Source organism: Dipodomys ordii, unplaced genomic scaffold (genome assembly GCF_000151885.1).
Source record: "Dipodomys ordii isolate 6190 unplaced genomic scaffold, Dord_2.0 Scaffold20, whole genome shotgun sequence".
Lineage (NCBI taxonomy): Eukaryota > Metazoa > Chordata > Mammalia > Rodentia > Heteromyidae > Dipodomys > Dipodomys ordii.
The window spans coordinates 21,848,099-21,869,672 of record NW_012267236.1 but is presented as its reverse complement, the minus strand read 5'-3'; the positions used below and the strand labels follow the sequence as shown (position 1 = coordinate 21,869,672).

The following is a 21,574-nucleotide window of genomic DNA, read 5'->3' as shown; positions in this document are numbered from 1 at the left end:
TGAGCTCAGGGCCTGGGCACTATTCCTGAGGGGTTTTTTGTTTGTTTGTTTTGTTTTGTTTTTGGCTCAAGGCTAGTGCTCTGCCACTTTGAGCCACAAGGCCACTTCCCGTTTTCTGGTGGTTAATTGGCAATAAGAGTCTCACAGACTAAATTTTCCGGGCTGACTTCAAATAGTAATCCTTAGATTTCAGTCACCTGAATAGCTAGGATTACAGGTCTAAATCATGGGGTTTTGTTGTTATTTGTTTAAGACTAGATCTCACTTTGTAGCTCCTGCTGGCCTGGAATTTGAGATCTTCTGCCTCTATCTCTTGAGTTCTGGGATTACAGGTATATAGCACTACATCCAGTTCAGCTGAGTCTTTTGGCAGGCTTATTTTTAGTCTTTCGTAGAGTCAATGAGGTGAGCACGCTTTTGTTACCCCTCTACTACATTATTTCTGGCAGTGGTGAAAGCTGGACTTGCTGCACATCTCTAGTTCTCCGATCTGCCCTCTTGGGAAATGTGGATCCTGGGTGTATCCTACCCCGTGAGTTAGAAGCTCACTCTGGGTCCACAGGCCTGCATGCTACAGAACATGCCTGTAGAAAGTGAAGCCATTTCTCCCATGTGGGATCTGCTTATTTCGGAGTCAGTTGTCAAGCTCGGTATCAGAGAGTTTCTTAACACACTACTGACTCCCCAGTAAAAGGTGTTTTTTTTTTTCCCCAGAGTTGTTGCATGTGTGTGGCAGAGTTTAGAAAAGTCAGTGATAGGGCTGGGAATGTGGCTCAAGTGATAGAGCACCTGCCTAGTAAGCAGAAGGCCCTGAGTTCAAACCCCAGTACTGCAGAAACAAATAGTGCCACACATTTCTATTTGTGGATCTGGCTTGACATGTGGCAGTGACCATGCTCCCAAATCGATCTATCACTGCAGCACGATTGCCATCCAGATCCCACCTGCCTTTTTATAGAAATTGACAAACTGATTATGAAATTCACTCAGAAATGTGAGGGACCAAGAATAGCCCACAGTCTTGAAAAATCAATGCTGGAGGAGGACTCACATGTCCTGATTTCAGGTCTGACAAAGCTGTAATAACCATGGCAATGTGAGTTGACATATGGATACACAGAGATCAGAGAAACAGGACGGAGCTCAGAAATAAAGCCTTTGTGGCCAGTGACTTTTCAGCTCCAAGATGGAATGGGGACAAGCGTTCCAACAATGTAGCTACGATGATGGGATAGCCACAGCAAAAGCACAGATGGGAAACATCTCATACCATAATCAAAAATGAACTCAAGCTGGGCGCCAGTGGCTTATGTAATCCAAATAATTCAGGAGGCTGAGATCTGAGGATCAGGGCTCAAAGCCAGCTCACATAGGAAAATTCTGAGACTCTTATCTTCAGTTAACTACCAAAAATGTGGAAGTGGAGCTGTAGCTCAAGTGGTAGAGCACTAGCCTTGAGCAAAAAGGCTCAGGGATAGAGTCCTGGCCCTGAGTTCAAACCCCAGGAATGGCACCAAAAGCAAAAACCACACACACACACACACACGCACACACACACACACACACACTCTCTCTCTCTCTCTCTCTCTCTCTCTTTCTCTCTCTCTCTCTCCCTGATAATAGATTATTAAACTCTTAAAAGCGATGTATAGACATAGACTTCATGAACTTGGATTAGGTGATTGTTTCTTATATTTGATCCCTAAGGTCCAAATAACAAAATAAACAGTACATAAATTAGGTCTCATCAAATATAAATACTGCTGTGCTTCAGAATCTTCTTTCACACCATCATGAATGGAGCACTGAAATCTGCGCTTCGATCTTGCCTGCCAAGCTGTCTCCTGTCTTCTGGCTACAGGACCACCCCTGCCTCCTTACATAGTGGCCCCCTGTCTGCCCCAACATATGCCTCTCTCCCAGACACTTCGCTGTTCTCTTCCATTGCTTGCCCTCATCTTTACAACTCTTCCAAACTCTCTTTCTCTTTGGTTTCTCTGTTGGACTCTTTGATTCTTGAGTATTATTCTGGGTTCAGGTCACTGATTTTCATGCATCAGCCCCCTCCTTTCTGGGCATGTGCTCAGAATCCGGGAGTAGTCATCTTCTTGGGGGCTGTGCGGAGCCTGGCCCTCCTGTCTCAGGACAGCCGGTGGAGCACCTTGGTCTGACTCCATCTCATACTCTGCACTTGCTTTCAGGAGCTCTGAACCCTGAGTAGATCACCTACTTTCATTCTGTGTCTTTTTCTTCAGTTAGGAAATAAACTGGGGTTGGGGGCAAAAGGGAGGGCTCTTAGTCTTTCTGGAATTGTCTGTGTCTGGCTTTCTTCTTACTCCCTTCAGATCTGCCAGATTTTCCAGCTGGTCTTGGTAGCCCCTTCTACTCTCAGATTGACTCATCTGATCATTTGTTAAGCACCAATTGACCTCCTGTTGGAGGCCAGACATGGGACTCTAGCTTTAGGGATTGGTCCCTGGGCCTTGCTCTAAGTGCTTAGGCTGGAGTTTCCTAGTGAGCTGGACTTCGTCAGTTCTCAGCTGCCTCATGGATGGTTGTCTATGTAGTTGGAGCAGTCTGCTTTAGTATCAGCCCCAGTTCTTAAGATAAATAGGTAAGCAGTGGATTGCTAGGCTGATACCATTAGGAGCTGGTATTTATATTTAATTCTGACTGTATTTACTGTCTTTCTGGGTCTGGTTTTCCTATTGTCCAAGAAGGAAGCAGGCAGAGAGCCTGAGTAGCTTGTCTGTAGTAAGAGGAAGGAAATGACATCTGCCTCCTGGATGCTGTGTCACTATCCCCCCCCCCTTTCTTCCAGAGGCAGGGATGGACCCAAGCCCCTTGTGATGCCAGGCAAGCGCGAGAGCTGCATAACCCCAACACTGGACATAATGATTTTTGACACTTTGTCTCTATCCTGAAAAATGGCTTTCATGAGTTCCTAGATAATAGATTTTATGCCCCTTTGTGATGTAGTGAAAAGGAGGAAAATTTCTAATTTAAAAACGTATGTAGACATTTTTTGTTTTGTCTATTGAGACCTAGATGATACCTTATAAAGCAATTTCTTGACCATTTTTCAGGACTCACAAATGCGCCAGAGTACAGCTTATAGCTTACATCAGCCTCAGGGAAACAAAGAACACGGAACAGAGCGGAATGGCAGCCTCTACAAGAAAAGTGATGGGTAGGTGAACCTGGGGACACTAGTGCTAGAGTTGAAATGTGTGTATGTTCATTGTCTCCCGTGTCTGAAATGTCTAAACTCTTCTTGTTTTCCTGCTTCCCCTCTAAGGATACGAAAAGTGTGGCAGAAAAGGAAATGCTCAGTTAAAAATGGTTTTCTGACCATATCCCATGGTACTGTAAGTACTACTCTCTTTTAATCTGTGGTCTTTATGTAGCTAAATGTGTTCTGTGCTGCTGTTAGTGACGTCAGGACAAAGGTGTTGGGCCTGTGTAGTGGTGTTGGGGGTGACTCTTGCAGTTTTTCTGTTAAAGAATGGGTGTGAGCTCCAGCATGTTTTACTGGGTGGAGTGTGGTTACCATGAATGGCAGCTTCACAGAGTCAAGAGCTGCCTATCAGCCACGTTCCCTGGAATGAGGAGCAATGCTGTTACTTCCAGGAGCCACAGAAGAGCAGGCAGCTCCCCTGCCAGCCTGTCCTGGGAGCTGAACATCCCACTTGGGAAAAGATTTCTATTTTTCCATTAAACGGAAAATACTTAAGTATTCAGAAATTAGAAATCCAAGAGAAAAGCCATTTCAGTAACTATGTTATACAAATCTCTGTGTTCAATCTTAGCTCTTTTTCCATCATCCTGTTTATAACAGCCCATGCCGAGTGCAGCGCTCATGCCTGAGCACAGGCTCATGTCTCCCATGTTTGGGAGGTAGAGAGTAGGGAGCATTCAAATGGGCAGAAAGTTCACGCTGTTATCTCAATAGAAGGTGGGCCTGAGGGTTCATGCTTGTTCTTTCACTGTATGGGAAACATAAATAGTAGGATCGTGATTGAGGCCAGCCCAGACATAAACTCATGACCTTATATGAAAAAATAATCAAACAAAAAGGCCTGGGGGTTTGGCTTTGCTCAAGTGGTAGTGTATCAGCCTATAAACATGAGGTCCTGAGTTCAATTCCCAGTACCATCCCTCTCCCTCCAAAAAAAACCCCAGAAACCTGAACCCTGTAGGTTAGCCATATAGAAAAACCAATCAGCTGGGTGCAGTGGCACATGCATGTAATCCCAGCTGCTTGGAGGTAGATCAAGAGGATCACAAATTCAAGGACAGCCTGGGCAAAAATACACCATGTAGCCAAGGGCTGGGAGTGTAATCCAAGTGGTAGATCACAGCCTAGCATTTGTGAAGAACTGGATTCAATCAAAGTACCACAAAAACAAAATGAAACAGCACAAAGGCAATCCGTAAAATGAGGTACAGAGACCAGGAGCTTCATCACAGTCCCAACACAGCTCTTCACAGAAAGTGGTAGGCATGGGGGAGACTGAGGCGGGGAAGCCAAGCAGGCTGGTAGGCAGGTGTGGGGCTGACTGGCCTGAGCTGAGCTGAGTGCTGTGTGGTTGGTAAGGCCAGTGTCCTCCGAATGTTCACACTCTTTTTCCCTTAGTGCAGGCCTTCCTTGTGTGCACACCGGCCACCTCAGTTGTGGCCCTGGGTGGCGGTGGCGGTGTCTTCTCTGAGCCTTCCTCTTGGTCCCTTCTCCCATTCTACATGAAAAACCCCGCTGGGCAGAGGCACAGCTTCTTGGGTCCTAGAGAAAGGTCATGGTGGCGGTGGGGTCCTGAGAAACAGCCCCGTTCCAGCCTGGCCTGTGCTGGAGTCTTTGTTTTCACCCATTCCTTCAGAGAAGGGGGAGAGGTGAGAGCTTACTAGGGTAGTCTGCGGGATATCTCTGTAACCTCTGCCTAGCAGATTTCCTATGATTCCAGACTGGACAAATAAAGGTCAGTCCCCTTTTTCAGAACCAAGGCTGCACTGGTCACTTCACTCCTGGGCTTAGCGGCCTGGTACATGACTCAGTGCCTCTCTTTCTGTATAGGTAGCTACACAAGCCAGGGAGGTGTGAGTGTTGTAGACTGAGAGCAACCGTACTTAACCCTGTCACGTCTTCAATGTTAGGGGTGTTGGACCAGAACATGGTCCAGTTTCCTTACTGGGCCTTACCACCTGTGATTCCTTTAAATTATCTGCTCGGTTGTTTTAACTCCGTTTTCTTTTACCACCTTGATGTAGAAATCTCATGAAATAAGACCAAGTTTTCCCTCATGGCCTTAACATTCTCAGCTCATAAGGCACATGTGCTTCATTGAGTTGCCCAAGCCCAGGGCCTCGGCTCTCTCCAGTGACAGGACAGTAGCTGGTGACTCTTTGCCAACAGCATAAGTTGTTTCTAGTCACTTCCAGCCCTCAGTTTCCTCTCAAAAGTTGCAGTGGCAGTAGTTCTTTAAATGAATGTGGGTTGCCCCTGTTTGGGGGAGAGCGTAGTCATGAGCAGGTCCATGATACGGAGGGCGCTGCTTGCTGCCCAGCATGCACTGGTAATGCGAACTTTGTACTTTGAGGGGAGCCTTTCTACGGACCTCTTCGGGATACCTTATTCTGCATTCGCAGCCATTTAGCTGCACCCCCACTCCCGCACCCCAGTAGCTTGCTTCCCAGACTCTCGTCAGTTGCTGAGGGTTCCTTTTCTCCCCTTGCCTGTGTGTTGCTATTCAAACCCTGGCAGTCAGAACCCTGAAGATCCTTCATGGTCCTGTGTTTTATTTTATTTTATTTTTGGTTATGGGGCTTGAACTCAAGGTCTGGGCGCTGTCCCTGAGCCTCTCTGTGCTCAAGACTAGTACTCTACTACACAAGCCACAGTGCCACTTCCGGTTTTTGAGTGGTTAATTGGAGATAGCGTTTCATGGGGACATTTCTGCCCAGGCTGGCTTCGAACCATGATCCTTAGGTCTCAGCCTCTTGAGCAGCTAGTGTTACAGGTATGAGTCACTGGCGCCCAGCTGGTCCTGTACCTTTAAGTATTTGCATGTGGAGCTCTGAGTGACCTAGATGAGAAAGAGAGTTGATATGATGCCTCTTTATGTGGTGTGACTGTTAGTGTCTCTGACCTGTTTAGCAGCAGCCCCTTGTGTATGCTAGTTTCCCATCAGAAAAAGGATCAGACTCCCAAAGATGGTCCCAAGAAAGGGGAAGCTAAAGGCAGTTCCTGGTTCACCACCAGGAGTCCCACTGCTAGAAACGGGAAGCCCCCAGGGCGCATGTGAGTTAGGAAGACGGAAGCTGGCAGCGTTTGGGAAGTGAAATTGCTATCCTCTGTTTTCAAGCAGAGCAATGAGGATTCCATCCTGGATGGATTCAGTCGGAGCTCACTCTGGTATTCTGCAGTAGCCCCGACCAATTGTGTTTCTGGCACGGGGAAGAGCGCTCCTTGGGATGACGCACTGTCATTAGGCGCCTTCCCTGCCAAGTTACAGCACTGCCACACCATGCAGGGCTGGCAGGGCTGGATTATTCTGGAAGAGGCTCCCATTGGTTCTTCAGCAAACTGATTTTTTTAAAAGTGATGATGGTCATGCAGGAAGAATGCAAACTTCCTTTTAAAAGCCTGACAAATTGGTAAAAAGGATGACATGATTAAAATAGCTGTATCCCTTAGATTCTGTGCCTTCAAGGCAGATATACATTAGGCTATTAGATCTGCCCTTCTTCCTGAATTTTGCACAAAACTGGAGCTTCTCAGTGAAAGGTAGACTGCCTTGTAAATGAGATAAAACTGATGTACAAACTTATGGGTGGGGGCAGGAGGGAAAAACTGGGAGAGCAAGGGAAGGGGTGACATTGTCCAAAAAGAAATGGACTCTTTACCTGATTGATGTAACTGTCACCCCTCTGTGCATCACCTTTATAATAACAATTTTGAAAACAAAAAACAACCCTGTAGTGCAGCCAAATGGATTGATGACATCTTGTTTCTAAAGTGGAGTCAGAAGAGGATTTTGTGGATGGAATTTTTTCTCACAAATTCTTCTTTCAGCTTTACTGTGGCTAACTGCTTCCTGTAAATGGGCAAATTTGTTTTTGTTTTTGCTTTATGTTTTTGTGGTACTAGGGTTTGAACTCAGGGCTTTGTACTTGCTAGGCAAGTGCCTTATTGCTTCAGACAGGGACTCTTCTATTTCAGCCATGACTTTAGCACTTTTTTTTCTGTCAGTTGTGGGGCTTGAACTCTGGGCCTGGGCATTGTCTCAGCTCTTCAACTCAAGGCGAGCAGTGCCACTTCCAGTTTTCTGGTGGTTAATTGAACATAGGAGTCTCACAGACTTTCCTGCCCAGGCTGGCTTTGAACCACGATCCTCAGATCTCAGCTTCCTGAGTAGCTAAGATCACAGGCGTGAGCCACCGGCACCCAACCCTTTAGCATATTTTGCTCTGGTATTTTTTGTTGTTGATGATGTTTTTATTTGTTTTTGGTGCCAGTTCTGGAGCCTGGACACTGTCCTTGGGCTTTTTTGCTCAAGGCTAATGCTCTACCACTTAAGCCACAGCTCCACTTCAGGCTTTTTGTTGTTAATTAGAGATTGAGATTCTCACATTTTTCCTGCCTGGGCTGGTCTCGAACCACTATCTTCAGATCTCAGCTTCCTGAGTAGCTATGATTACAGATATGAGCCACTGGTATTCACTTGCTCTGCTTACTTTTTTTTTTTTGGTCCGATAGTGGGGCCTGAACTCTGGGCCTGGGTGCTGTCCCTCAGCCCTTCAGCTCAAGGCTAGCGTTCTACCACTTGAGCCAGTGCCACAGTGCCACTTCCGGCTTTTTTTCCCTGCTTATGTGGTGCTGAGGAATCGAACCCAGGGCCTCATGCATGCAAGGCAAGCACTCTACCACTGAGCCACCTTCCCAGCCCATTGCTCTGCTTACTTTTGAAGCAAGGTATTGCTTTTGCCCAGCCCAACCCAGGACCACTATCCTTCTACTTCTGCTTCTTGCATAGCTAGAATAGCAGGATAACAGGTGCACACCTCCATGCTTGGTCCTTTTTAATGGTTTCCATTTGCTGTGAAGTGAGAAATGTGTCTTTGAGGGTAGTTACCTTAGAGAATGAACAACTTCCCTCATGCCACGGGGAGGAGGAAAGGTTAAAAGTTAAAGGTAGTGAGGGAGAATGGCTGTGCTTCTCTGCTGCTCCAATTAAGTGCAGGATAGCCCTTGCCTTCCCTGGGTGTGCTGTCCAGGCCAGGGACTGTGCATGTTGTGATATCATTCAGAGAGAGGCTCATCACTGTGAAATGCATCGCTCATGTACGGGTTTCTGGACGCGCTGATAGTCCTGTTGGTGAAGCTCAAAAACTGATGTTGATTTTACTTGGAACTCTCAATATTAGGCAGGGTGGAGTCTTCTAATGCTGAGTATGATGATCTGTTAGTAGTTTAGTCAGTGAATCCAGTCACTGGAGAATAGGGTACACATTGGCTTTTACAGAGGAGGTTAGACACCCCAGCCAAAAACGAGGAGAGCCTGCTTATCCAAAGTAGGCAGATCCTTCAACAAACCCAAACTCTGCCTCTGCAAGGATCAGCCCCATCATAAGGGGGGATGAAGACCCCGTCAGCTCTCTAAAGTCAGAGGTGGTAACCTCTGGTCTGTGAGCCCAGGAGCTCACACACGCATGCCTGGCGGCTGGTGTGAACGGGTCTGGATTAACCCCACATACGTGTCATGTGTCTTGAAGCAACTGGTAGCTGCTGGAAAGAGACACAAGAACTGGTGAAGTTTAAGGCATTTTTTGCTTGATATTTCTTTCAGCCTCTTGGTAGGGTAAGAGAAGCCCATTCATAGTTGAAGGCTTCTCCAAGATTTTTAAAGCATGTTGTCACTCAAGACGTTTTCCCTAACCATCTGTTCTTTGCTTCTTTGGATTAAATGTAATTTTATTTTTTGAATTAGTAAAATAGACATTTTTGGTACATTTCTGACAAAAGTACACTGTGATCTCTGGTGGGTGGGAGCTGGGGTTACATATGTAAATGAAGTGTATTTTGTTGAAACTTGAGTGACAGTAATGATTGACATTTATGACTGAATCTGTTACCTGCTATCACTTCTGAAAGTGAGGACAATTATTTCTCTGCCATTTTTGTGCAGAGATCACTTTTTCTATTTAGAAGTGAGGTTTTTACTCAGCTGCACTTAAACTGGAGCTTGGCTTAGTGGTAGAGCACCTGCCTAGCAAATGCACTTACATAGGCTTTACTTCAAACTCTAGCAATACCAAAAAGAAACAAAGAGAAATGCTGTGTGTGTGTGTGTGTGTGTGTGTGTGTGTGTGTGTGTGTGCGCGCGCGCATGCGCGTGTGCGTGCGTGCCTGTGTGCATGCGTGCACACGCATACCTGTGTGTGTGGGGGTGCATGCATGCCTATGTACCTACATGCCAATACTGGGGCTTGAATGCAGGGCCTGGGCTTTTTTGTTCAAGACTGGCACTCTCCCACTTGAGCCACAGCTTTACTTCTGGCTTTTTGGTGGTTAATTGGAAATGGGAGTCTCATAATCTTTCCTACCCACATTGATTTCAAGCCATGATCCTCAGATCTTAGCCTCTTGGGTAGCTGGGATTGACATGTATAAGCCAACAATGCCCAGCAAAACAACAACAAGAAGACATTTAAGAGCTCCAGATGTGAAGCTAGATGCCCAGTTTCCCTAGGAAACTGAGAGCCCTGGAGAATTTTATCTAGGGAGTCCATCGCCACCAGCCGTGAAGCTGCCCCTGCGCGCCCCCTTGTCCCGGGTGGGTTTGTGTAGACCACCACAGGTACTCTGGCAGGGAAAGCAGTGGCCTCTGCCGTGGAGTCCCGAACCCTGCAGTGTTGCTCTCAGGCTTCTCGGCTGAAAGCCTGCCTTCCAGAAAGAGTCTCCCCATTCTAGTCAAGAGCGAGCTCCTGCTGTGTTCTCAGGAGCAGAGGAGGTGCCCTCGCTGCTCCCCACTCAGCCCGTGCTTTGTGTTTGTGTTTCAACAGGCTAACCGGCCGCCCGCCAAGCTCAACCTTCTGACCTGCCAAGTGAAGACCAACCCGGAGGAGAAGAAGTGTTTTGACCTCATCTCTCGTAAGGTTCCTTCTGAATGCTGTGTGTGCTATAGAGAAGTTATTTTAAATTCTCAAAGGCACCAGACACAGCGTACTGAAGAACTAATTTTGGAAAGAAACATCCTTTTTTTCCAGTGTCCTGCTGCTTCTGTCTTTCTGTCTGTGGCAGTTGCTTGCCATTGAACTCAGGACCGCCCCACTCCATGGGCTCTGTGAACTGAGAGACTCCACACAAGGAGATTGTGCCGGATGGGACTCAGGCCTGAAACCCCTTTGCCTGGTTTGTTAAGAGGACATTTAGCTGCAGAAGCCTTCCATAATTTATTCGTGCAATGTTAGAAATGCTGTGAACAACAATGAGGGGTCTTCAGGGAGCCTGGAAACTTGAGTTTGGGGAATCATCTTCCCCACCACAGAATTAGTCTTTGCGCTTCTGTTTGCGTTTCTTCTTTGTGGCATACCCAGAGCAGTCACCATGGAACCATCTATTACAGCAGATGTTTACTAAACAGAAGCACTCACACCCTCCAAGTTAAGGGTATGTGCTGTGGTAGAGAAAGCAAACCAGGCGTGGTGTATGCCAGTAATCCCAGCCCGAGGAAGGTGAAGGCAAGAGGCTTACAGGTCGAGGCTGGCATGAGCCAACCAGCACATCAGTGTTTTTGAGACCCTCTTCTCAAAAAAAGGAAAAAGGAAACAGAATACTTGTTTTAAAACCTCGTGTTCTTGGTTGTTGCATATAACAGGGTTACAGTAGTTTGGGGTTGGACAGGCCAAGTCAGGAGGGTGTTATCCCACCGGCTTTGCTGGTTTCTGCTACTTAACCTCCCTGGATCTCGGACCATCCATCGCCCAGCCAGCTCACTAACAGTCACTGTAGTTTCAGGAGCTAAAACCACTCCTGGAGGATGGCATGTCGTCTGCTTATTTTTAGGGTTACCAATATTTGTGGGTGTCCCAAATGTCACCACAGTCATCTGTAGAAGTTACACCTCCTCTTTTTTCTCTTAAAGTTTAATTTTTTCCCTTTACTGACTGATTGTGTAGGCAGAGACTTCCTGTATATATGCCACACAGCTTCCCCTACTTCGCATATCTTAGTACAGTGAGTCAGGAGTGTAGCATACAGACGAATAAGGAGAAATCCTAATTGAGGGATCCATATGTGCAGTTATGAAAACACCAGGAACATTGACACCCAGTGCTGCTAACTGAAAATCTCACCTTCCATTAATGCCCGTGCTTGGCGCCAGGATTCCCTCCAGGCCACCACATTGCATTTAGCTGTTATTATCTTGCTTCTCTATGGTCAGCAGTGCTGTAGGCTTTTCTTTTATGACCTTGACACCTTTTGAGAGTATTGATGAGTTTTGGTGTTAAAAGCCCCTCCATGTGCATGTCTCTAGAGTTTCTTGTGATTGAACTGAAGTTATTGTTATTATTTTCTTTTGCAAGAATAACACAGAAATGATGTCACCTCCCACAGCACTGTGTACACAGGCCTAGCAGCCCACAGAACACTTTAACCACTGCCAAGACCAGCTGTACATGACTGGCTTTTTGTATTTGCCCATCACTTAATGATACACTCTGTCCTTAGCCAGAGTACTCCTCTGATGAGTCTTTGAAAAGGCTTTCAGCTGGGCGCCAGTGGCTCACACCTGTAATCCTAGCTACTCAGGATGCTGAGATCTGAGGATTGAGGTTCAAAGCCAGCCAGGGCAAGAAAATCCATGGGACTCTTACCTCCAGTCAATCACCAGAAAACCACAAGTGGTACTTGGCTCTACAGCTCAAGTGGTAGAGCTGAGGAGCTGAGGGACAGTGCCCAGGCCCAGAGTTCAAGACCCCGACCGACCCCCCCCTCCCCCCAAAAAGTGTCTTTCATTCATGGGGACCAACTCTGTAGTGAATTTTAAAAATTAAAGCCTTTGAGAGGATAGCTATGGTTTCCATTAGCCCACTTCCCTTTCAGCCTGGAGTGGGAGGAATAGGGTAGGTTTCTTCCTTTGCATTATGAAGCCAGAAGTACTGAGGAGGACAGACATTTGAAGGACTTAAGGAGTGCTTGATTGAAATCATTAATTTCCTGGCAGAGAGCTAAGGTGATCTTTGAGATTAGTGATATGCACTCTGCCCCCGTGTTGGGTCTGGCTCACAGTCTGGCTCACAGTTCTTGACCAATCTCCTCTTGTCATGCAGATGACCGGACGTACCACTTTCAAGCAGAAGATGAACAGGAATGTCAGATGTAAGTTGTAGAGGTAGGGCTTGGGGCAGGACCCCACTGAGGTTCTTGGAAGTCACATTCTCCACTCTGTTTAGATGGATGTCTGTGCTGCAGAACAGCAAGGAAGAGGCACTGAACAATGCGTTCAAAGGAGATGACAATACTGGAGAAAATAACATAGTCCAGGAGCTGACCAAGGAGATCATCTCAGAGGTGCAGAAGATGACGGGCAACGGCGTGTGCTGTGACTGCGGGGCACCAGGTGACCGGGGGACCCCATTCCACCCCAGGCTCTAGAACATTCCTCATTCGGACTCAGAATCCCTCCACTGATTTTCACTTTCATTTCAAACATGAAATTAAGTGCAGCTCAGCCTGAGTTCATCCCATTACACAAATGTTTAATGAACTGTGTGCAGACCTGCCGGGCCCCAGAGCAGTCTGAAAACAGAAGGTGGGGAGGAAAAGACTCAATGCTCTTTGAGAAATGAAATCAGAAGGGTGAGGTAAGGGTGAATTGAAGGTCATTCAGTCTCACAGGGGCTCTGAGAGGCTGCAGGAGCCCAGTACCTGCCTGGGGTTTACGCCAGCTTCCCTGCCCTACTTTCTAGAATTCATAAAGTAACTTTCAGTTATTGTTTTACTCTGTGACTCTGAAAGAGCCCCTGCTAAATGCAGAAACAGGTCCTTCCTCCCTGTCAGGTTTTATGACAAGGACATTCCTGTCTGTATATTGATAGAGAGTATCAGAGGCCTGTTTTTAACTAATACAGAATATAGTAGCAACTGGTACTTTAAAGTGTAAGGGTTGGTGTATTATAATTAAATGGGAAATGACAGGGATTCTTTCTGGAACATTTGGAAACCAAGAAGGTTGTGACTTGGTCAGTGTTTTTCCATTTCTCTAGTTCTATGCCAATTTCTGTTAGAAACAACCAAAGCAATTGAGAAGTACTATTGGGTTCCTGGTTTCCTGAAGGCTGCATTTAGTCTTGGATCCTTTGTGGAAGGAGAATGGGGTAGTGAGTGATAGGTGAATTGTGTTCTTTCGTGAGAAAGGTAAGGATGGTGAAATACTTTTACATGTAGGAAGCCACAGGAATGTTCATTGTTCTAAAGTCCTAAGCCAGCATGGGTGATGTGAAAATTCAATGCACCCATCTTGAAGCCCCTGTACCTGCCCATAGCAAGGTGAACACAGAAGAATAGGCTGAGTTCACCTGCAAACATGGATGACAGAAGAATTTTCTGATGTGGTATAGCTTTTTACAAAAATAGCTTGGTGATTACCCAGAGCACCTGTCACTTAAATGAATGGGACAGTGGAGGAAGAGGGGGGTGGGGGGAAAACAGATGTCTGCCTATTTGTGCATTGGCTGTTATTTGTTATGGATGATTGAAAGGTTCTAGCTGTATCAAAGCTCAAGAATATTCTCATATTGAAAGCCTTGTATTCTGTGAAAAGGCAGGACGTAAGTTCTACCTCCTACCCAGTTCTGACAGCAAGCTCTAAGTTGCCTGTTCTCTTCGGCAGATCCCACATGGCTTTCCACCAACCTGGGCATTTTGACTTGCATCGAGTGTTCTGGGATCCACCGAGAGCTGGGGGTTCATTACTCCAGAATGCAGTCCCTCACCCTGGACGTCCTGGGAACATCCGAGCTGCTGGTGATTTGATTTGGATTGGATTAAATTAGGAAAAGAGCTGTTTTTATTTTTACCTTCTAGTCCATTTTGGTTTCTTGAAATTTCAGTGGGCTGGTAGTTGTTATGCTGCCAGATGGGTTTGGTAATAAGCTCATTGATAAGTTCTCATTCTCAGTCGTAAATTGAGGGTACTTCTTGTTGCAAATATTAAATGCAACACAAAGTGAAGCCAAACAAAGGCGTGTTGAGACTGGAGCAGGATTCTGCTGATGCAGATTTAAGGATGGGGCATGGCCCACTACACCCATCCATTAAACAGGTGCTAATTTTCTTTAAAAAAAGAAAAAAGGAGGCTCTGATTCTTGAGTCAGTAGTGACGTGAAAGCCCATGCTGGAGAGAGGCGGAGACTGAGGCCCCTGTGAAGCAGGTGTAGAGCTGGGGACTGTGGTCCACTGTGCATCAAAGTTAGTCACACTCAGGGTACACATCTGGCCACCTAGACTCCCAGCCACCACGGACTGTTCCCAAGTCTGCAGCTGCTGGTTAGGAAGCAGTGCTTGAAATTCTTTTCTTGAGGTAGCTGGGTGTTGGACAGTAAGTAGTAAGTGGATATTGATTGCCATTGATTTTAATGTCAAGAGCAATCGTCCCAACTGAACAGCAGTTTCTTGGGTTAGTATTCCTCCTCTCCTAGTGTTGATGACTGAGGGTCCTGGGGGTGTGAACTATCTTGTGGGACCCTTTCAGTCCTCCTGAGTAATTCCTTTATGGTTTTGGGAGCCAGAGTTGGGAGAAGCTAGAGTAGATTCTGATAATTCATGTTGTAATATCCCTGGGTACTTAAAGGTTAAAGTCAAGCTAGACTCAGCAGGATCCTCACAGTGTGCTCTGGGCTGGGAACGGTAGTTACTGTTGACCTACAGATGCAGAGGCCTGCATGGAGGAGGGCTGTGTGCACACAGGTTGCTCCTCCCGGTCACGGGCTCAAATTTGAGGATGTTTATGTCACAGTATGTTAACCGAGATCACTTACTTCTATGGATTTGCTTCTGGCTGTGGAAGCACTCAGTGACTTACAGTGAGATAATCACTTCCTTTGTAGTAGGCACTTTGCAGGACACTGTATGTATTAGCTCTTTTGCTCTCTACAATAGCCCTGCGACCTTCCTCACCAAGGAAAACTGGCTTGCAATATTCTATTATGCTCAGGGTTGTATGCCTGGTAGTATGGTGGCAGATCTGAGATGTAGGTCCTGTCATCTGGTTCCAAGGTTCACACGTGAATTTTGAGGCTCGTGGGATATAAGCTGGGATTTGGGGTGAGTTGTCTTGCCGTGTGATAAGCGTTGTAAGCATCACATCTGCCCCTCCCTGTAGCCTATCCCTGGCAAAAGTTTAACAACGACTTCAGGGGAAAAAATCCCTAGTTTACGGCCTGCCTATTCCTGTGGTATACATACATCCACCATGGCCAATTTCTAGCTACCTGTGTAAGTTATTGTGGAGCTGGAAAGAGATGCTCAGTGCACAGTGTTTCTCTCGTGTATTCAGCGGAGCACACCGAACATAGACAATAGCAAGATAATTAGGAAATGCGGAGAGACTGTTTTAGTTGTGTTGTTTTGTTGAGGTAGGGTCTCACTTTGTACCATGGGCTAGCTCTTCATTGCCCAGCTGAGTGCTGGGTTTTCAGCGTCTGGCCCCTTCATTCTCCGTATGGTATAAAATTTAATAGCCATGCTTAACGGCTATGTCACACATGCACCAAAACAATTTAGCAGTTGGCTCTCAGAAGCTAGTCAGGTGGACTCCAGCCTGTAACTTCAGAAATGCATCTCAAAAACAGATTCGTGATCTTTGTGAGAGTCCATTGCAAAGGAAAGCACCAAAGAAGGTGAGAGGAGCACCTCCAGTCATGATGGGACGGTAGAGTAACTTTGAACCCACATTGGTGCCAGCCCCAAGCCTCTGTCCATATTCTCCTTGAAGCTGAATGGCTACTGCCACTTGTGAGAAACCAGGCCGAGCCTCATTCAGGTGCCTGCAGCTATTTGCACAATCTAATTTCTGCCGTAGTTTCATACTGTCCTTCCACTAGGCCTCTTTTCCTGAGCGTGGTGGTGTGGGGTTTGCTTCCCTGCGGGCCTTGCCTGGGGTCTGGATGGGACTGGCCTCTCTGAGCTCAGAAGAAGTGGCCTCCATGCTTCACCCCAACCCCCATGTGCATGTGCTAGGACTTCCGGCATGATCCTGTCCACAATACCGATTCTCAGCCCTTCTCAGTGAAGCATGAGCGTTCATTTGTAAAGCACAGGAATGTCAAGCTGCTTTAAAAGGATCTGGTTTGTTTGTTTTGCTTAGACAACCAGAAGCCTGAACAAAGAATTTCCTGACATCTTGTCACCCCTCCCCCTTCTTTATTTGTGTGTATTTAGAATTATGTCTGGCACATAGAAAAAGCTGCAGAATAGTAACTATCTTCATTATATCTCCCTCTAAGATGGTCTTAACAGTGCTTTCAGAGAAATGACCCACATGCCTGAGTTTTTGGTCTGTGTGAGAGCCCACTGGCTCTACCAGGGATGCCTGTTCCTTGTGTGGGTCTTCCTGCTCCATAGGGCAGTGGTGCCAGGCCCTTTGGCTGACTTGTTAATCACAGTACATTTTTTTTGTTTTTGTGCAGCAGATATTGCCAGATTTCTTTTTTTGGGGGGTAGGGGAGGTCTGGTCGTGGGGCCTGTACTCTGGGCCTGGGCACTGTCCCTCAGCTCTTCAGCTCAAGGCTAGCGCTCTACCACTTGAGCCACAGCGCCACTTCTGGCTTTTTTTTCCTTTTTGCTTATGTGGTGCTGAGGAATCGAACCCAGGGCCTCATGCATGCAAGGCAAGCGCTCTACCACTGAGCCACCTTCCCAGCCCCTTGCCAGACTTCTTAAATGCTCTTATTATAGAGATCAGTGGGAGCCCTGTGCCAGTGACTCACACCTTTAATCCTAGCTACTCAGGAGGCTGAGATCTGAGGATTGTGGCTTGAAGCCAGCTCAGGCAGGGAAGTGACATGAGACTCTTTATCTTCAATAAACTATTCAGAAAAAGCCAGAATTGGCGCTGTGGCTCAAGTGGTAGACTGCTAGTATTGAGCACAAATAGTCTCAGGGACAGTACACAGTGGACAGTACACAGTCCCTGAGTTCAAGACCCAGGACTGGCACAAAAATGATCAGTGGGCAGCCTAGACAAGGTAGCTCAGCGGCTTCCAACCTGTTAGGTTAATAACAGCCTGCGTCTAAGGGTGACGTGCTGTAATTACAAGATTTTGTTTAATTTATTTTTATTGTATTGCAATTTACAACTGTGATGTTCTGATGCATTGTATATTTGGTAGAATGATTAAATCAAGCTAGTTAACTTATCCATCTCCCATGCTTATCTTGTTTTGTGGTAAGAACACAAAATTTACTCTTTAAGTGGTTGTTATTAGCAACCATACTTCCTGAATTCCCTCCAGAATTTATTTATTTGCCCTAATTTACTGAAATTGTATGTCGTTTGTCCAGTCTCTGTATCGCTCCTCTCATCTTCTGTTCCTTGGCTTCTGTGAGTTTGACCTTTTACATTGCAGGTATAAATGAGTCCAGGTGGAATTTGTCTTTCTGAGCCTGTCATATTTTACTGAACATAATGCTTTCCAGATTCATCTATGTGGTCACAAATGATATAAATTTATTCTTTTTTAAAAGTTGAATAGTATTTTATTGTGAATATGTGCTACATTTTCTTTATCCATTTATCCATTGATAGAGTATTGGTATCTCTTGGGCATACTGCCTTTATTTCTTTGAGTATATAGTCAGTAGTGGGTACATACACAGGTGGAGCATACACAGATCTGCTTCTGGCCTGGGGGAACATACTGTTTTCCCTAGTGGATGTACAGGTATAGAGGCCTACTCACAGTGGCAAGAGTTCTTTTCCCCTCTCTTCACTGATGCTTTCTCACTGTGCCGATAGAAGCCATGCTTATAAATGTGAGGTGGTTTCAGTTTGCATTTCTTTGGTAATTAGTCATGTTTGTTGGCTTTTATGTGTCTTCTGAGAAACGCCTGTTTTGGTTTTTTTGCTTCTGATTTAATAAGGCTATTCTCTTGCTGTGTAGTTATTTGAGCTCTCTGTATTTTGGGTTTTGTCCTGGTATCAGACCAGTGTTTTTTTCCCATCATTGTCTTATAACTACTCAGGAAGGTGCAACCTGGGGATCACCATTCACAGCCTGGGCAAGAAAGTCTGTGAGACTCTTATGTCTACTTAATTACCAAAGTGCAGGAAGTGAAGCCCTGGCTCAAGTGGTAGAGTGCCATTTGTAACTAAAAAGCTCAGGGACAGCACCCAAGCCTTGAGTTCAAAACTCAGGACTGTGCATGGGCGAGTGCGTGTGCATGCGCGCGCACACACGCATACGCTTTCTGTTTTGTGTGGACAGCTGCATCCAGAGAGGTTGCTGGTGCCTTATGTTTAGAAACCTTCTCACTTATGGAAAACGTGGTTAGGTGAAGTATTAATAGATTAGTTTGGCAAAATTGCATCATCTCACAGCTCTAGTATACAATGGCTTTGCTAAGCTACTGCCTTAGATTTTCAATGAACTTACTTTCAGAAACCTGCTGGCAAGCATACTTTTAAAAGATAAATTTTCTTGACATAGAAGATCTTTACTTCAGCACTGACTTTTTCCAGTTACCCCCAGTCCCAGTGTATGAACTGTTTCCCTGATCAAAAGTGGAATAAGGAAACTTTGCTGTTTTGACATTGAACTTTCACTCTTCCATCAGGTTGTAGCTCAAGCGTCAGGAAGCTGAGACAGCTGCCTTTCTCATGCAGTTGTTACCAAGCTGTCAGACACTAAAGCCAAGCAGCACACAGCCAGGCCACAGGAGCAGGTGGAGAGGAAGCCCTTCAGAGATCCCTCGCTGCTGTTTCTCTACTACAGAAACCAGGCTGGGCGCTAAAAGCAATTGCTTAGGGCAGTGAGGAATTGAGCATCATTGAATCAGTGATGCTCCGGGCATTGTCCTAGATACGTTGTCCTTTGTGTCTGACCTAAGCAAGAACTCTTTGAAAACAGATCCATGAGGCTAAGAAACGGCCTGGTGCATGCACCTGAGCAGCATTTATAGTTTCAACCCTTGAGGTGTGCCAGCCTTCACCAGAATCACAGCTTTTAAGTTAATGTTAGCCACAACCCTGTCATAAAAGAGTGGAGCACCTAAACATGTATGTATATTGTCATGTATGCCAGAGGGAAGTTTCAAGACTCAGAGGGAAGCATAGCCTGTGGACTTCCTTCCCGCAGCCCAGATGTCCCACCCCACCGTGCAGCTCCCTGGTTTCTGGGCCCTCTTGTGTCTGTTCCGTACGCCCGTGTACACCCTGGCACTTTGAGTCCTCCACCTTGCTATCCTCCCAGGGCCTATTACTAATATTCTCATTTCCTGCCACAGAAAGCGAGGCCAGTAGCAGACAGCTGTTGGCAGAGGCCCAGTTGGCTGCATAGTTTCCATGTGGGGAGCGAGGGTGGGGTGGGGGGTGGTACCTGTGTGATTGCCGTCAGCCCCTGGTTGGGAACCGAGGGGACTGAGACCAGAGCACAGCTGGGAGGCGCAGGCCGTGCTGCTGCCCCTGTGTGAGGAGAGGAGGCCCAGACACACGCACCAGGGTCAGAGGAGCCTTGCCTTCCTCACTTCTGGGTTCTCTCCTCTGGAGATAAAGACAGAGGAACAGAAAGGAGAAGAAAACGATAAGGGATGTCCCTGTCTGTGGAAATGGTGGATAGGCTGTTTGCTGTTCCCCTCCCAAACTACCTGAAGCTTCTTTCTGGCTTTAGTGGCCTCCTGCTATTTGCTGTGAGCCCTGCTCTTCCTCCTACCCACCCCCTTTCACATACCCATGGGGTGAGTGCTGTGGAAGATGGTGTTTCTGGTCACCTGGCTGTTCTCCTCACCCAAGCTTGGCGTCTCCATGCTCATGGGGCTCCAGTTCAGTCCTCGTTTCCTGCCTCATGCTGTGTCTGTCTCATCTAGTCTCTCTGTCTTGTTGGACATTGTACAGTATAACAACAAATTTATGTTGTAGTAGATATTGTAGGTAATCTAGAGGTAAAGTGTAGAAGGTGTGTGTGTTATACACAGATACTCTACTATGTCATGTAAGGAGCTTCAGCATCTTTGGGTTTTGTTATCCTCACGGGATCTGGAGCCCATCCCCTGTAGACACAGATGACTGAATTAATTAACACTTGGGCCTCTCCTAGGTCCAGTCTAGCTTCGGTTCTGCCTGGCACGTGGCAGTGACGAGCCTCGATGTCAGGGCTCTGGCTCACATCCCACCTTCCTCCCCATGCCCTCTCACTGGCATGCTGGAGCCCACGTCTTCCATCTGGTAGGATCCCACAGGCCCGTCTGCAGAGGTGTTGTCTGTGTTGGTGCCAGAGGGCTGCCTGCAGGACGCAGGGTGAGCGCTTGCCCAGCACTGTGATCTGCCGACGCCGTGCTCTCTGACCAGCCGCCCCACTAAGCCAGCCTTGTCAGGCAGAAGCAGCTTTTCAGCGCCTGGCACTCCTCCCTAGCGCCCCAACCCCCACCTGCTTCGCTGCAAACTGGGAGGTGGTTCACCAAGAGTGTCCCCGTGGCTCCTATCACTCCCTGCCGACAGTGACAGTGAGCAACTTGGCTCAGGGATGCTGTCCATACGTGCTGCGTATGCACTCAGCACACCTGTCTGCAAGCCCAGGGCCCTGATAGTGAGACTCGGTCCTATTCTGACATTTATTGCCCAAGAAATCCTTCCTAGGGCACTAACCCCATGCTGTGTTGGTACTTGTCACTCTATGTACTGTGCCACCCCGACTGACCATCGGCTTCATACCTGTGTCCTGGGATTTTGCTCTTTGACCCCTGCGGGAGGCCCCAGTGACAGATTTGAGCAAAGAGGAGTTGGTTAGAGGGTAGTGCTTTGGGATTCTCTTTATAGGTAGCTTTGTTCACTTGCCAGGGTCAAGGTACAATCTAGGAAGGCTCGCCACTTAAGAATTAAGCTCCCCCTCTTCAGTATTCTGCATCCTTCTCTGTGCAGCTTCCTGTCTGATCCATCTTCCCCGGAAGTTCCCCCCCCCACAAACCAGGTCCCCTTGGCTCCCCCTGGAGATAGACCAGACTATCGCTGCCTCCCCTACCCCCTATCCATAGCATCTCTGTTCATCTTCAGTTAGCGTAGTTGAGCTAAGAGATACAGAAATGTAGCCTGGCACTGGTGGCTTATTCCTGTAATCCTAGCTCCTCAGCGGGCTGAGACCTGGAGAATGGTGGTTCAAAGCCAGCTCAGGCAAAAAGGTTTGTGAGTTTCCATCTCCAACTAGATGCCTAAAAGCATGTCTCATAAGTGGAAATGCCAAGTGTGAGTATGTGGCCTTGACTTCAAGCCCCAGTTTACCTCCCCCCTCAGAATAAAAGAAATAGAGTAATGCCACCAGCTGCCCCAACCTGTCATTTCAAGGTGGAAATTGGATACTATTCTCA

At 46.9% G+C, this 21,574-nt stretch overlaps 1 protein-coding gene across 1 annotated transcript in view; it reads left to right on the top strand.

Annotated features, from left to right (window-relative positions):
• Asap2 (ArfGAP with SH3 domain, ankyrin repeat and PH domain 2) overlaps positions 1-21,574 on the top strand; it is a 107,970-nt gene that overhangs the window by 57,764 nt on the left and 28,632 nt on the right. Inside the window, exons 11-16 of the mRNA XM_013013565.1 lie at positions 3,087-3,190; positions 3,299-3,368; positions 10,057-10,144; positions 12,328-12,376; positions 12,451-12,617; positions 13,890-14,023. Coding sequence (XP_012869019.1) covers positions 3,087-3,190; positions 3,299-3,368; positions 10,057-10,144; positions 12,328-12,376; positions 12,451-12,617; positions 13,890-14,023 — 612 coding nt within the window. The remainder of the gene's footprint in view (positions 1-3,086; positions 3,191-3,298; positions 3,369-10,056; positions 10,145-12,327; positions 12,377-12,450; positions 12,618-13,889; positions 14,024-21,574) is intronic.